Below are 16,757 nucleotides of genomic sequence, written 5' to 3'. Positions count from 1 at the left end.
GCCATTTCCAATCAAGAACGAGAAATTATGTTACTTAGCAGGTTTATATTTTGCTTGTGAAATCTCCTACACCAGTGTTCTATTGAACTGTTTCCCTGTTGAGATCCATTTCCCCCCTATCAAGCGTCCTGGTGACATATTGAACTCTGGCTAGGGGGTAACAGATCTCGAAGGAGAAACAGAGTACGATATAACAAGCACTGGGTGGGGCCCCCTCGGCAGGCGTCCGGAAGTTGACCAATCAGAAGAAAGTGGGCTTTTAGGGTGGGGGGCCTAAAAGAAAAAATAGCCCAGAGAGCCTATTTCAGACAGAAGATGAACTGATGGGCTGCCAAAGGGCCAGGATAGATAAATGAGGATTTTTTTTTTAACTAAAAATCATACAAAGCTAGTGGAGCCCCTAACTAAAAACAAAGAGCTGGAATGAGCATGATATGCCCCCTTTAATAAAAGCTAAAGTCCTGATGACTTGGTCAGGGTTAATAAAAGGCTGGTCACTTGGTCAGGGTTAATAAAAGCCTGGTGACTTGGTCAGGGTTAATAAAAGCCTGGTGACTTGGTCAGGGTTAATAAAAGCCTGGTGACTTGGTCAGGGTTAATAAAAGCCTGGTGACTTGGTCAGGGTTAATAAGGCTGGTGACTTGGTCAGGGTTAATAAAATGCTGGTGACTTGGTCAGGGTTAATAAAAGGCTGGTGACTTGGTCAGGGTTAATAAAAGCCTGGTGACTTGGTCAGCGTTAATAAAAGGCTGGTGACTTGGTCAGGGATAATAAGGCTGGTGACTTTGTCAGGGTTAATAAAAGCCTGGTGACTTGGTCAGGTTTAATAAAAGCCTGGTGACTTGGTCAGGGTTAACAAAAGCTGGTGACTTGGTCAGGGTTAATAAAAGCCTGGTGACTTGGTCAGGGTTAATAAAAGCCTGGTGACTTGGTCAGGGTTAATAAGGCTGGTGACTTGGTCAGGGTTAATAAAAGCCTGGTGACTTGGTCAGGGTTAGTAAGGCTGGTGACTTGGTCAGGGTTAATAAAAGCCTGGTGACTTGGTCTGGGTTAATAAGGCTGGTGACTTGGTCAGGGTTAATAAGGCTGGTGACTTGGTCAGGGTTAATAAAAGCCTGGTGACTTGGTCAGGGTTAATAAAAGCCTGATGACTTGGTCAGGGTTAATAAGGCTGGTGACTTGGTCAGGGTTAATAAAAGCCTGGTGACTTGGTCAGGGTTAATAAGGCTGGTGACTTGGTCAGGGTTAATAAAAGCCTGGTGACTTGGTCAGGGTTAATAAAAGGCTGGTGACTTGGTCAGGGATAATAAGGCTGGTGAATTGGTCAGGGTTAATAAAAGCCTGGTGACTTGGTCAGGGTTAATAAAAGCCTGGTGACTTGGTCAGGGTTAACAAAAGCTGGTGAATTGGTCAGGGTTAATAAAAGCCTGGTGACTTGGTCAGGGTTAATAAAAGCCTGGTGACTTGGTCAGGGTTAATAAAAGGCTGGTGACTTGGTCAGCGATAATAAAAGGCTGGTGACTTGGTCAGGGATAATAAGGCTGGTGACTTGGTCAGGGTTAATAAAAGGCTGGTGACTTGGTCAGGGTTAATAAAAGCCTGGTGACTTGGTCAGGGTTAACAAAAGTCTGGTGACTTGGTCAGGGTTAATAAAAGCCTGGTGACTTGGTCAGAGTTAATAAAAGGCTGGTGACTTTTCAGAGTTAATAAAAGGCTGGTGACTTGGTCAGGGTTAATAAAAGCCTGGTGACTTGGTCAGGGTTAATAAAAGCCTGGTGACTTGGTCAGGGTTAATAAAAGTCCTGGTGACTTGGTCAGGGTTAATAAAAGCCTGGTGACTTGGTCAGGGTTAATAAAAGGCTGGTGACTTGGTCAGGGCTAATAAAAGTCTGGTGAATTGGTCAGGGTTAATAAAAGCCTGGTGACTTTGTCAGGGTTAATAAAAGGCTGGTGACTTGGTCAGAGTTAATAAAAGGCTGGTGACTTGGTCTGGGTCAATAAAAGCCTGGTGACTTGGTCAGGGTTAATAAAAGGCTGGTGACTTGGTCAGAGTTAATAAAAGGCTGGTGACTTGGTCAGGGTTAATAAAAGCCTGGTGACTTGGTCAGGGTTAATAAAAGGATGGTGTCTTGGTCAGGGTTAATAAAGTCCTGGTGACTTGGTCAGGGTTAATAAAAGCCTGGTGACTTGGTCGGGGTTAATAAAAGGCTGGTGACTTGGTCAGGGTTAATAAAAGCCTGGTGACTTGGTCAGGGTTAATAAAAGCCTGGTGACTTGGTCAGGGTTAATAAAAGTCCTGGTGACTTGGTCAGGGTTAATAAAAGGCTGGTGACTTGGTCAGGGTTAATAAAATGCTGGTGACTTGGTCAGGGTTAATAAAATGCTGGTGACTTGGTCAGGGTTAATAAAAGTCCTGGTGACTTGGTCAGTTAACAGCAAAGTGATTGTTGGGCCCAGACTGCCAAGTCACTGCTGGACCATGTAGCCCTCCAAACTCTCACGAGTAACGGATGTGCTGTCGTCGAGTCTCATTTAGCGGCGGCTCGGCTCGGCTCGGCTCCGAGTTTAAAAGCAGAACTTCAACACTGATTGTTGGTCGTCTGACTTTCATAGTGTAGGCAGTTGTAGCAGGCTGGGCTAGCCTAGCAGTTAGCCTGGCTGTACAGCCACCATGAGACCAGCAAGGAGCTGAAGGCCGGGGGGGGGGGGTTCAGTCAGCGGTCCAGTGAGACTATAATTAGGCTAAAATGGCCGCCCGGGGCCACGGCGGGCCTTGTGACAGCCAGCACTCCATTAAAGTTCAGCATCAAGTAAAGCCAGCTTCCTTCCGGGGTCACCCACAGCCCAGCAGGGCTAGCCGGGCCAGCGGGGCCACGTCCCGTCAAAGTGCTTTACATGCAGCCATATTTCTGAAGCTTGCTAACAGCTAACAGCTAGCCGCTAACAGCTAGCCGCTAAGCACGTCACTAACGGTCGACACAAATGGAGCCCAGCACATACAAAGTGATCAAAAGTGGTTTTGGCGCCACCAAATGAAAGACCGCCGAGCGCCCGGTGGCGGCGGCGCCGGGCGCTCGGCGGCGGCGGTACGGTTCTCACCATGTCGTCCGACGGTTTCGGGGCTCTGGGCTGCGGTTCTGCGGGGTTTTCGGGGTGAAGGCAGAGGGGAGTGCGAGCCTTCCACCGGTCGTCAGCAGGAGACAGAGGGGAGGAGGAGGGGGCGGGCGCTGTGGACGGGATAGCCCCGGCGGGCGGAGTCGGAGCGGGGCTCCGAGCGTCACCGCTCAGAGCCCCGCTCCGACTCCGTTCTGATGGTGGTTCTGTTGGGGAGCACACGTCACCACACCAGCACGTTATCCAGGCAGCAGCACGCGGGAGGGAGGGAGGCACAGGCACGTGTTCATACAAAAGTGACTTTATTTCTTTGACATGTGAAAAAGTACAACAGCGAACTAGAAAGGACACGTGACGAGCTGAGATGGAGGCAGGGCGGCGCACAGCCCACAGAGGACGAGGCTCGGCTCGGCGTGACGCGCCACGCTCGGCTCGGCTCGGCGTGACGCGCCACGCTCGGCTCGGCTCGGCGTGACGCGCCACGCTCGGCTCGGCTCGGCGTGACGCGCCACGCTCGGCTCGGCTCGGCGTGACGCGCCACGCTCGGCTCGGCTCGGCGTGACGCGCCACGCTCGGCTCGGCTCGGCGTGACGCGCCACGCTCGGCTCGGCTCGGCGTGACGCGCCACGCTCGGCTCGGCTCGGCGTGACGCGCCACGCTCGGCTCGGCGTGACGCGCCACGCTCGGCTCGGCGTGACGCGCCACGCTCGGCTCGGAGCAGTCATGTCAAGCAAGCACACGGATCATAAATTAGTGAGAACTCAATAAATAACCACGCCGAGGCACGCGCAGCGAGCGAAGCAGCGGGTCCGGTGTGGTCTGACCCGCCCGCCCGCCCGCCCGCCTGCAGCAGGAGCAGGAGCAGGAGCAGCAGCTGGGACCCAGCCTACCTCGCTTCCTGCTGGTGGCAAGTCACTCAGTCATGTTGATGAGGAAAGCGCAGGAGAGGGGGTCGAGCCAGGCGAGCTAGGGAGACTTGATAAGCACCTGAACTGATGTTCCAGTTCCCTCGGGAAAAGACTCGGAAGGGAGGCCCAACTCAGTCTGGGCTGCCAACCCAGCAGGACCCTCCCTGCAAACGTGGACACCTGATTCAGCAAAACAAACGAAGCTTGGGCATTTGGAAGAAAAGACACCCCCCCACTTAAACGTAGTAGTATTATTGGTTGCAGTAGTCTTTGATAACACGAGTGACTGCGCTGTTCCCTGAGCAAATACAAAAAGCTTGACTTTCCCCAAACATGTTCAGTGCAAAGCGACTGCGCGCTTAGTCTCTTAGTGGTTTTACAGTTCTGGGAAATCAGGCAACCATTTTCTCCCCGGGAACATTTCAAATCTTCCAGAGTCAGCGTGGACTCAGCATGGACGATGGATGGTGAGGTTTTCAAATGTACTTGTGTCCTCCGTGTCAGCTGAGTTCAGACTTCAAGAAGTCAAGCAGAACGTCCAGAGTCTGTCGTCTCGTCCTCCAGCTCGTCTGTTCAGCACCAGGATTAAGGAGCACCACAGGAATGTCCGTTTAACATGCTACATAATACTGAGGGGACTACATCAGCAGAACTGTTAGAGCCCTATCATAGCTACCAACTTAAACAGCATTTAATGGATTTTCACTTTGAAAGTAAGGTCCTAAAATAACCAAATTAACATTATCTGGACTTAAACTTTGCAATGCAATATTCGTTTTCTGAGAAGTTGGCTGTTCCCCTAAAGTGAAGCACAGCCACATGAAGAAAAACTGGGCTGACATCTTTATTGACCCAAAGGACTGCAGAAAATTCTAGCATGGCCCAGAAAGCTGGTTTAGAGAAAGGCCTTAAACTGTTGGGCTTAGAGAAGCTAGGGGCCTTACTAAGTTAGACATAAAAAGCCATCTGCCACAAAGGTTCTCCTTCCAACCGACCACATCTCCAGGTGACTTCGCCCTAGAACACGCCTTCAGCCAAAGACAACAGCGAAGTAACCCGGTCAGGAGGAAAACCTCGATGACACGACTGTCTAATCCAGACAGATGAGATGAAACCTCCTTGAGAAACTCCAACATTTATCAGTTTTTTCTATTTATCACTTCAGCTTTCCATGGTCATTTATGAGAGCGGTTAATGAGCCCTGGTCTTTTAAATCATTTTTGTAAGAGGAAACTTCTATCATTTTGTTGTCAGGTTCCAGGGCTCTGCTGACTTTAAAGGACCAATTCAAAACCATCAAATAACTTGATTTGGAGGCGTCAAGGTAGCATGGCGGTCTATTCTGTTGCCTGCCAACACGAGATCACCGGTTTGAATCCTCGTGTCACGTCTGGCTTTGTCGGGCATCCCTACAGAAACAATTGGCAGTGTCTGCAGGTGGGAAGCCGGATGTGGGTATGTGTCCTGATCGCTGCACTAGCACCTCCTCTGGTCGGTCGGGGCGCCTGTTCAGGGGGGAGGGGGAACTAGGGGGAATAGCGTGATCCTTCCACACGCTACATCCCCCTGGTGAAACTCCTCACTGTCAGGTGAAAAGAAGCAGCTGGTGACTCCACATGTATGGGAGGAGGCATGTGGTAGTCTGCAGTCCTGCCCGGATCGGCAGAGGGGGTGCAGCAGAGACCGGGACGGCTGGGAAGAGTGGGGTAATTGGCCGGATACAACTGGGGAGAAAAAGCAAAAAAACAAAACAAAAACTTGATTTGGACAGCATCCTCTAGTCTCCCCATTTGCTGTCCCTGGACCAATCAGAATCCAGCTGAATTGATGATGTCATCAGAGCCCTTAAGGTCCAGACAAACCACATAATGTCAATTTCTTACTACAGACAAAAAATAAAAAATAAAAATAAAAATCCAGAATGCTGCACATGCTCAGACAAGCTGAGCTGAGGTGGGTTTGTTTGATTTAAAGCCTGGAGCGTTTGGGGAGGGAGGGGTTGCACACTCCAAGGCCCAGCTTGCTGAGCTCACTGTGGAAGAAGGTCTGAAGACGCTGGCCAGCTTTGGCCTCGTTGGTGTGGCGAGGATTATACTGCAGACAGTTAGAGAACATCAAGTCCACATCCTCAATGAACTCCGCTAGAGTGACAGAGAGAGAGAGAGAGAGAGAGAGAGAGAGAGAGAGAGAGAGAGAGAGGATTTTAGGACTGGACTCAGAGATTCCAAGAATATCTGGGTGTTTGATTTTTTTTTTTTAAGGTCTGGTCTCTTCCTGACTTAAGCTCACCTGCTTTCTTGTATTCACAGTTGTTGACCTTCTCTCTGATGGTGCTCAGAGCCATGGGCTTCTTAATGATGTCATAGTAATCAGGAACCTTTATCCACAGGACAGAGGACGTCAACAACAGGGACTGACCTCAGTGTGTGTGTGTGTGTGTGTGTGTGTGTGCGCATGCGTACCTGTGTTCTGGACACCAGTTTCATGAAAGGCCAGCTGTCTTGGTGTCGCACCAGTTCCACAGTCAGCTGCTCACAGGCCGACAGCTCATGGACGCCCTGGTTACGCCCTGATGAGCGTCGGGTGGAGGAGCAGGAGGAGGAGGAGGAGGCGGAGGATGGGGTGAAGATGGGCAGAACGGGTTTGGAGAGCATGGGAGATGGAGTATCCTCTGCTGGTGGGAAGAGAGACAGTAAGAGGAGTGATTTTATGAAGCAGTATGGCTCCCTCTGCTGGAAGAGCTGCAGGTGATGGCAGAAGCAGTTGAATGTTTTACCTTCCAGCGGTCTCTTGCGTGTGTCAGTTGGAGCTGGTGGCATCTTGCTGCTGCTGGTGGCGACCTCGTGGCTCAGACGGGCACTAGTTCGACTCCCTGCACGGGGAGGGGCTTTGCTGGTGGACACCGGAGTAGTCTTTAATGAGGGCGGGGCCTTCTTCCCTGAGGACCTGTGATTGGATCGGAAGATGAGTAAAACATCTCCACAACGTCCAAAACTAAAGCAGATACTTTCAATAATAATAATAATAATAATAAAAAACAGCAGCAGGAATGAAAGTAATAAAAATACCAATAAATATTATTAAGATAATAAAACACAAATTACATTCCTATACTAGACTAGCAGCAACAGTATTTAGACTAGCCTTAAGTACTAGACTAGCAGTAACAGTATTCAGCCTTGCAGGAACAGTGCTAAACTAGTAAGGCAGTATTTATTCTAGGAGTAACAGTAATAGACTAGCAGTAACAGTACTAGGGAGGTTGATGTATATACAGACTTGGAGGCTGATGGGGTCTTCCCAGTAGAGCCAGAGGGATTCTTGGGTGTGGCCTGTTGGCTGCGGGGCAGCACTTTAACCAGTGTTTGGCTCTTCCTGGTTTTATATATATATATACATATATATATATATATACACACACACACACACACACACATATATATATATATATACACACACACACACACACACACATATACGAGTGAAAGAGAAAAAGACAGAGGACATGAGTTATAACTGAAACCATTGTTTGTTGCCCCCAAAAGCTGAATCAATTTACCTGGACACGAAGTTTAGTGGAGACACATTTCATCATTCTTCAAAGTGACTTTTGCCAGTCTCAGCTGACTGCAGGCACTCCCCTACCCTAGACACAGTTCAGCTACATAGCGACCAAAAGCCGCAATCAGTTTCATATACAAATTGCCGCAACCATTAAGTAGAGTTACAATGGACACGTATACTCTGTACCAAGAGTGGTGCAGGATATGTATGAGGGCAGTGTGACCGTGGTGAGGTGCATGGTTGGAATGACAGATGGGTTCAAGGTGGAGGTGGGATTACATCAAGGATCGGCTCTGAGCCCTTTCTTGTTTGCAATGGTGATGGACAGGTTGATGGACAAGATCAGGCAGGAGTCTCCGTGGACTATGATGTTTGCAGATGACATTGTGATGTGTAGTGAGAGTAGGGTGCAGGTGGAGGAGAGCCTGGAGAGGTGGAGGTATGCACTGGAGAGAAGAGGAATGAAAGTCAGTAGGAGCAAGATGGAATACCTACGCATGAATAAGAGGGAAGACAGAGGTGACGAAGGTGTATGAGTTTAGAAGAGTGAAGAAGAGAGGTGAAGAAGAGAGTGCAGGCAGGGTGGAGTGGGTGGAGAAGAGTGTCAGGAGTGATTTGAGGGAAGGTTTACAAGATGGTTGTGAGACCAGCTATGTTACATGGTTTGGAGACAGTGGCACTGATGAAAAGACAGGAGGAGGAGGTGGAGGTGGCAGAGTTGAAGATGATAAGATTTTCATTGGGAGTGATGAAGGACAGGATTAGGAACGAGTATATTACAGGGACAGCTCAGGTTGGTCGGTTTGGCAACAAAGCAAGAGAGACAAGATTGAGATGGTTTGGACATGTGTGGAGGAGAGATGCTGGGTATATTGGGAGAAGGATGCTGAATATGGAGCTGCCAGGGAAGAGGAGAAGAGGAAGGCCAACGAGGAGGTTTTGGATGTGGTGAGGGAGGACATGCAGGTGGCTGGTGTGACAGAGGAAGATGCAGAGGACAGGAAGAGATGGAAACGGATGATCCGCTGTGGCGCCCCCTAACGGGAGCAGCTGAAAGTAGTAGTAGTAGATAGTAGTAGTAGACAATGGCCACGTGTACTATTCACAGAGGATTGGGGAATAGCTGCATACACAGTGTCGTAAAATGGTAACAGATGTAGTCTTTTGTGGCCTGATCCGATCTTTTCACTTGGCCGTTCACATTCATGGTTGTAAAGTGAGCCATCTCTGACGTTAGTTTGAACAGACTGTAGCCCTGAGAAGTCCTCCATGCAGATTTAACAAACGAATAACATAATCTGCCTGCGCATATAGTAAGAAAAAGAAAAAAAAAAGCCAAAATTGCGAGACCATGACATGAATGAAGCAGATGTGCAAGCATTAACTGCTAAGATGATTTGCTCTGGTAGCTGGATGACGAGTCAGCTGCTGAGGATGAGAAGGTAAAAAAGGGCCAGAGCCATAGCTGTAGCTGCAGTAGCAATTACAACTGTCGGTCATGTGCAAGTGTGAGTGATGTAACCGCTCCATGAACTCCACCTGTCCGGTCAGACTCAGGTCACACTGGCACCATCAGATTCTAGTATGAAAGTGGCCCAAATCTGTTCAGAAAAAAAAATCTGATTTTTGTGTCCACAAGCAGGGCCTGAAATTAACACTCGCCACCCGCCAAATGCGAGTAGATTTTCTGATTGACGAGTAAATTTCAGAAGCCTACCCGCCACATGGTGAGTAACAAAAAAAGAAAAGAAATCCAACCACCTAATCCCCCCTTCATCTCTCTCTCTCTCTCTCTCTCCTTAGCAACAATAACAGAAAGTAACCAACCAAAGTGCATTAGAACAATAACACAGCAACACCAATAACAGAAATTAACCAACCAAAGTGCATTAGAACAATAACATGGCAACAACAATAACAGAAAGTAACCAACTAAAGTGCATTAGAACAATAACACAGCAACACCAATAACAGAAATTAACCAACCAAAGTGCATTAGAACAATAACACAGCAACACCAATAACAGAAATTAACCAACCAAAGTGCATTAGAACAATAACATGGCAACAACAATAACAGAAAGTAACCAACTAAAGTGCATTAGAACAATAACATGGCAACACCAATAACAGAAATTAACCAACCAAAGTGCATTAGAACAATAACACGGCAACACCAATAACAGAAACTAACCAATCAAAGTGCATTAGAATGTTGCTAGACGCTACTGGCGGGTAACATGACGCACACACCTGAGAGGAACAACGACAGCAGCACCCGTCAAACTCGGTACTAGCCTACTCTATTCTTTAAACTAACGTTAGCCAGCAACACCAGTTATGTGGCGATATTTAGAAGGCGCAAAACCACCATCAAAAAGACAACCATGCCCCGAAGAGGAGGAAGAAGCCACCATCACCACCAAACCGAAAAAAATAAAGTTTAGTGAAAAGTGGAGGTATGACGATAAAGGAGCTGCGAGAGGCTGGCTGGGGTATAATGCACAGACCGTGGCAATGAGTTGCTCCGTCTGTCGCTAGTATGCCAAAAACCGTAGCAATTCATTTGTCATCGGTAACAAGATAATGAAGGTAGAAAACATTAAGGAACATGAGACCTCCACATGTCACATTACCTGTATGAATGCCTCTCAGGCTCAGTTGGAGTCTGTCCTCGCAACGTCCTCCGTAAAGGCACTAATAGCCATGTCCGAGCAGACCAGCATGAAAATGCAGAACATGTTTAGGACTGTGCATGCCATTGGCAAGAAGGGGAGACCACTCTCCAACTTCAAATGGATGTGCGAGTAAGTGAATTTAGTTGTCATCTCAAAATATAATTTTACAGCGTAAACAAAGTGCTGGCTGTAGCTAACGTTAGCCAGCTAGCACTAGCATGTGACACCTAGCTTGCACTAACGTCCAACCTCAACTCAGACACACTCTCGGATCTACTGAGGGTGCCGCTGTCATCCCGAGATCAGGGAGTATGACCCAACCAGTGCTGTTGATCTGCGGCACCAAGACTCTGTCAGGAGCAGGAGGCCAGACTTCAAGGATGGTGCAAAGAGAGTGGCTGCTGTAGAGTGAGAAGTAGTCTGGGACTAGGGATGGGCATGTGGAGCACTCGAGTAGTTATAATAATACTGCAAATAAAACATGAAATCATACTAGTAACATTTTATCGCTTTACCATTGACTAATTTTACATAAAAATGTTTTTGCTTCTGCTCTTGTCACATTTTTAAAAGCTTTTATTCAACACAATTCCTTATTCTCTCATTGATATGTACGGCACAAAAAAGGCTACCAATTATTTTGGCCGGTAAAAAGTATGCTTGGCCAGTCGAATTTTTCCATCTACCAGTCCCCTTGGCCGGTAAGCCAAAAAGTTAATTTCGGACCCTGTCCACAAGGTTTTTTTTGGGGGGGGGGGGGGGGGGGAGTCCCATGGCACATGTGGTGAATAAATCAGATTTGGGCCACATTTCGCTTGTAATGTGAACAAAGTCTTTGTCTCTCTCTCCCTCACCTCACTGTTTGCTTCTCCGCTTCTGAATTTTCCTCCTCCGAGTTGACGGAGGAGTGCTGGTGAGAGGACAGGCGTCTAGATCTCTGTTTGGGACGACACTCTGGACAGAACCAGTCTCCCACTGGTACGGCCTGGACAAGACAAACCAGCATGCACTTTCAGAATGCCAGTGGTTGTGTGTGTACTTCAAACCACAGTTCAGACAGTGTGTGTGTGTGTGTGTGTGTACCTTCAGCCGTGGTCTCAGACAGTGTGTGTGGTGTCCTCTGTCACACCCGTCACACAGCAGCATGTTGTCTGCATCTCCCTTTTTGCGGCAGATCTTGCAGCGGGTATTGAGCAGAGACTTGGCCCAGATCACACTCTTCTCCAAGGTGGACAAGTGGACAAACACCTGGAGTCAAATACAAATTTAACTCAAATAAAAAACAAAAACATTTAAGAGAAATCTGTCAACTCAAAGATCACCTTTATTACCAGCAACAAACAGTAAGGAAGTCAAAATTCAGAGCCACAACAGATGACATCCAAAAATGATTGCTGACAAAAGTGATGAAGAGGGATAGAGTGATGATGGATGACAGAGAAGTGACAGACAGACAGAATGATGATGGATGATAGAAAAGTGACGGAGATAGAATGATGATGGATGGTAGAGAAGTGACAGAATGATGATGGATGATAGAGAAGTGACGGAGATAGAATGATGATGGATGGTAGAGAAGTGACAGACAGACAGAATGATGATGGACGGTAGACAAGTGACAGAGAGACAGAATGATGATGGATGGTAGAGAAGTGACAGAGATCAAATGATGATGGATGGTAGAGAAGTGACACAGACAGAATGATGATGGACGATAGAGAAGTGATGGATGGTAGAGAAGTGACAGAATGATGATGGATGATAGAGAACTGACAGAGATAGAATGACGATTGATGGTAGAGGTGACAGATAGAATGATGATGGATGGTAGAGAAGTGACAGAAGTGACAGATAAAATGATGATGGATGGTAGAGAAGTGACAGAAGTGACAGATAAAATGATGATGGATGGTAGAGAAGTGACAGTTAAGAGTGATGATGGATGGTAGTGAAGTGACAGTTAAGAGTGATGATGGATGGTAGCGAAGTGACAGATAAGAGTGATGACGGATGGAGGAGCAGATGATTTATCAGCAATGGTGAATCCGAATGAAGGCTGGGGTAGACTGAGGTTCAGGGTGAAGGTCAAAGTTCACATGAGCTGACCTGAGACAGACTGGTGCAGGCCAGTAGAGACTCTCGCCATCTCTCCAACACAGTCTTACAAACACGGCCACTGTCACTGTCAGCTAGACAGAGACAGCGAGACAGAGAGAGAGATGAAGAGACATGTTATAAAAAGATAGCAGTCAGGTGATCAATTAAAACGGGCGCGTGCGCACACCCACATGCACACCCGCACATGCACATACGCACACAAACACACACACGCGCGCGTGCACACACAAAAAGCTATTTAGTTTGTTGTTACCGTCGCTCATCTGGTCGTCTTCTCTCTTTTTGCTTTTCTTGTGTTTTTGGTCTTTTTTGGACTCTTCATCACCTAGAAGACAGATCAACTCTCAGGTCTGTTCCATCCAACACCTCATCATTTATATCAGGCCAGATCATTTAAACCACATCCGTCTTTTGAACCAGGTCAAATGATTTCAGGGCGTACTCACAGTAGGCGGTCTGTACCGTGCTCGAGCACGTTTGACCCCCAAAGTCCAGTTCGTTTGACTGGTGTGATTGCTCGAGCAGGGTTCAGCGTACCAGTTCACCGGTGGAAGAGGTGGGCTTGGCCATGGTTCAGTTGGACTCAGGCATGTACGCATCTCATGTGATCACTAACCATGTCTGAGCACAGAATGCTATGATTGTCCCTTTCAAAAAACATTCTTATGCGTGCAGCACGATTTACTGAAAATCGCTGCGTTGCATAATTGATAAATCTATAAGGCATGTGAGAGGGTCATGTGTCACCACACCCAGAACAACTCCAAATACGCCACAAGGTAAATAAAATCATGAAGTCCATTGTACGAGAGCACTTCGCTTCAACCCATAAAGTCACACTGTGATGACGTTAAGCGCAATGTGAGTGCAGGTCAGCGAGGGATTGGGGAGGAGGGGACATTCGTGCTCGGGCACGGTACAAAGCAACTGTGCCTAGTGTGAGTACGCCCGAAATCAGAGCATCAGTTCTTTATAAAGCAGTTTTTCATGGACTGAAGTTCAAATTTTGTTGTAAAAAAGTATATTTTCACATCCTACTGTCAAATTTTCTCAAAAGTCACACAATCGTCTTGTATTCCGTAAAATCATCACAACACAAATGAGTGACCCTTCACCACTTGCTCTGTGAATAACAGGAGTGTCCTGCTAGCTAGCTTCATCTGAGCTTGAAGAAGGCTAACAGAAACCAACAAGGGGTAGCTTTCCAGAATCACCAAACCCATTTCAATTTCCAAACTTTCTATTGAATTTTAAAACCTGAAGACCGTGACAAGTAAAAATGATTTATTTCCTTGTTCTCCAGCTGTTTCTGAGCTAGGTAAGACTGCTGGGATACTCTGAGAAAAGGAACTCACCCAGTGGAGGCTTCAGGAACTTCCTCTCGATGCCTTGCTCAACATGGCCGAGGGCCTGAGCCAGGCAGCGCACAGTGCTGCTGACTGCCTGCGGCGTCCCACAGCCACTCCCCGCCAGAGCCAGACCGACTCGCTCCCCCTTCAGCTCCTGCAGCCTGAGAGAGAGCCAGAGAGTAAAACGGACAGAGAGACAGTGACAGGAGGCAGTCTACCATTCCATCAGAAAAAAAAAAAAAAAAAACAGGAGTTAAACAGGATCACAAAATTTTGGGTGGGGTGGCCCTCAAATTGTTTTTAAAGCGGAAACCTCAAAGATTCTCACGTATTTGTCTCATGGTCAATCAACACTGGTGTAACAACTCAACAACCCTTCATCACTCTTATGATCTTGAATTCATCAGTTTGAAATGCAGACCATATTACCTTCCAAGAGAATTCACTTAAATTGTATTAGTTGTGTTTACATTCCACCACAAGCTAATGCTAACACAGCCATTAGCGAATTCTTGCAACACATTTCCCATGTTGAAAACTCCAACCCTGACACGTCTGTCATCGTGTTAGGCGATTTCAACCATACAAACATGTCCCTCGAACTCCCGAACTATAAGCAACAAGTCACGTGCCATAGCAGAGAAAACAAAACATTGAATCACTGCTACATCTCAATTTCAAATGCTTACCGTGCATTCCCCAGGGCTCCACTGGGGAAGTCTGACCACGCTGTGTTACTCCTCATCCCAAAATACAGACAAAAGCTTAAATACATAAAAAAAAACAACATCCAAATCTGTCAGGTCCTGGTCCATGGTTGCCATTGAAACGCTTCGTGGGTGTTTTGAATGCACTAATTGGAATATATTTAGTGCAGCTTGTGACTCCCTGGACGAACTCACTGACACAGTGACGTCATATATTAAGTTCTGCAAGGAAATGTACATCCCTACCAAAACCGTGACATTTTACGGCAATAAAAAAACGGAAACAGGGATCAGTACAGAGCAGTCAAGAATAAGTTGCGTGCTGCAATAAGAAAAGCAAAGTCCAGCTACGCAACAAAACTCGAACAACAATTCTCTTTCAGTAACTCCAGAGCAATATGGAAAAAACTTAAGGAAATGACAGATTACAAAAAACACCCGTGCTCCCCTCCAGATGTCCATAACTTCCCAGATAAATTACATTAGTTTTATGCAACAGTGTTTCCCCTACCATTGCCTTGGAGGGGCGGCCTGCCCCGCCAACAGGACACCTCACCCCTCCTGAAAGAGCTCCTGAAAATCGCACGTGACCAGAAAATTTTTTTAAAAAAAATCTCACAACGAAACCTGATGCACGAAATGGTAGCAAGCTAGTAGACCCTTCCTCTTAGCACTTACGTTTTTGGATTATTTGTTTTTGCACTATTAATTCAGCACTGGTTATGCACTTATGATTTCTGGTGACTCTTAACCACCTACATGCACTTATTGTTATGTAAATAAATATTGTTCGTTTTTTTACCTAATTTATGTGCAATCGTTTCATTTCAGCTCAGTGAAATGCTCCGATATACAACCGCTGCGCCCGTCTACGACGACAATGTTGCCAGCGCGTATCCGTGACACACGCGCTCCACGACAATAGTAGTTTTGGGGGACCTACCACCCCCCCTGAAAAACCTATTCCACCAGCCACCCCCAACTCCTACTCCAATGCCACCCTTCTGCATCTGGGAGGACGAAGTGAGAGCTACATTCAAGAGGCTGAACACTAGGTAAGCAGCAGGGCCAGACAGCATCAGTCCTGCTTTGTTGAGCCACTGTGCAGCACAACTGGCCCCAATATTTTCCACCATATTTAACACCTCTCTAAGCCAATGTACAGTCCCCCAGTGCTTCAAACTCTCTACCATCACTCCTGTGCCAAAGTCTTCAAAGATCACCTGCCTCAATGACTTCAGACCAGTTGCCCTAACATAAAACCAATAAAGGTGGAAAATGACAAACAAACAAAAAAGACTAAAGGAGAGCCATCAAAGCCACTAAAAGACCATACAGAGACAAACTGGAAAATGACTATACAGTGGCTGTGACTCGCGGTACATGTGGAGGGAGCTGCAGAAGATTACGTACTAAAAAGCTAGCCCCAGTGCGGCTATCAACACCTCTGCCTCTCTGCCAGATGAGCTTAACAACTGTAATGCCCGCTTTGAAGCTCACAACTTGGACCCTGTGACAGCAGCACGGTGCCCACCCGATGAAGCTGATCTACAAGTGACAGAGGCTGATGTGAGTAAACTTTTGAAAGGGTTAAGGCTCATAAAGCTGCTGGCCCAGACAACATCCTTTCCTGTGTCTTCAAGGCATCTTACGCTCAGCTATCTCGGGTTTTACCGACATTTTCAACCTGTCCTTGTCATTATGTGTGGTTCCACTGTATTTTAGGAAAACCACAATTGTGCCTGTAACTAAAAAAACACCCATGTCTCGCCTTACTGATTACGTGACCTCTGTTATTATGAAGTGTCTGGAAAGATCGGTTATGACACATATAAAATGTAACACTCGTGTACCCTTGACCCATTACAGTTTGCCAACTGTTCCAACAGATCTGTAGATGACGCTATCTCATTTGCTCTGCATACTGCTCTAGTACACCTTGAAAAGAAAAATTCCTACGTCAAAATGTTGTTTATTGATTACAGTTCTGCTTTTAATACAGTTGTACCATCCAAAATGGTGCTGAAACTCAAGAGGTCTTGGTCTGGGCAACTATCTGTAACTGGCTATTTGATTTCTTGACAGGCCAGCCCCAGACTGTGAGGATAGGTAAAACATACTCATCCACATTAGTTCTTAGGACCGGTGCACCTCAGGGCTGCTGTCTAGGTCCCATATTTTACAGTCTGTTTACACATAACTGTGTTGCCAAATATGACAACAACAGCATCATGAAATTCACAGATGACACTACAGTGATGGGACTAATAAGTGACAGCGACTAGAGGGCCTATAGGAAGGAAGTGGAAGATTGAACCA

General features: G+C 46.9%; 2 protein-coding genes across 3 annotated transcripts in view; both read right to left on the bottom strand.

Moving 5' to 3' along the window:
• cfl2 (cofilin 2 (muscle)) overlaps positions 1-3,243 on the bottom strand; it is a 39,538-nt gene extending 36,295 nt beyond the window's left edge. The window contains exon 1 of the mRNA XM_056295759.1: positions 3,100-3,243. Coding sequence (XP_056151734.1) covers positions 3,100-3,102 — 3 coding nt within the window. The 5' untranslated portion in view covers positions 3,103-3,243. The remainder of the gene's footprint in view (positions 1-3,099) is intronic.
• A 1,015-nt stretch (positions 3,244-4,258) lies between these two features.
• baz1a (bromodomain adjacent to zinc finger domain, 1A) overlaps positions 4,259-16,757 on the bottom strand; it is a 61,432-nt gene continuing 48,933 nt past the window's right edge. Inside the window, exons 22-31 of one of the 2 annotated variants that reach the window (XM_056295862.1) lie at positions 13,738-13,892; positions 12,636-12,707; positions 12,371-12,453; positions 11,348-11,512; positions 11,119-11,249; positions 7,302-7,397; positions 6,799-6,968; positions 6,485-6,696; positions 6,312-6,399; positions 4,259-6,163 (exon numbers count right to left, since the gene is read on the bottom strand). In XM_056295862.1, the coding sequence (XP_056151837.1) occupies positions 5,991-6,163; positions 6,312-6,399; positions 6,485-6,696; positions 6,799-6,968; positions 7,302-7,397; positions 11,119-11,249; positions 11,348-11,512; positions 12,371-12,453; positions 12,636-12,707; positions 13,738-13,892 (1,345 nt within the window). In that variant the 3' untranslated portion in view covers positions 4,259-5,990. The remainder of the gene's footprint in view (positions 6,164-6,311; positions 6,400-6,484; positions 6,697-6,798; positions 6,969-7,301; positions 7,398-11,118; positions 11,250-11,347; positions 11,513-12,370; positions 12,454-12,635; positions 12,708-13,737; positions 13,893-16,757) is intronic. The other variant, XM_056295863.1, reaches the window with a different exon arrangement.

Source organism: Lampris incognitus, chromosome 16, assembly GCF_029633865.1.
Source record: "Lampris incognitus isolate fLamInc1 chromosome 16, fLamInc1.hap2, whole genome shotgun sequence".
In the NCBI taxonomy this organism is placed as follows: Eukaryota; Metazoa; Chordata; class Actinopteri; order Lampriformes; family Lampridae; genus Lampris; species Lampris incognitus.
The sequence above is the reverse complement of the archived record's forward strand: the minus strand, read 5'-3'. Positions and strand labels throughout refer to the sequence as shown.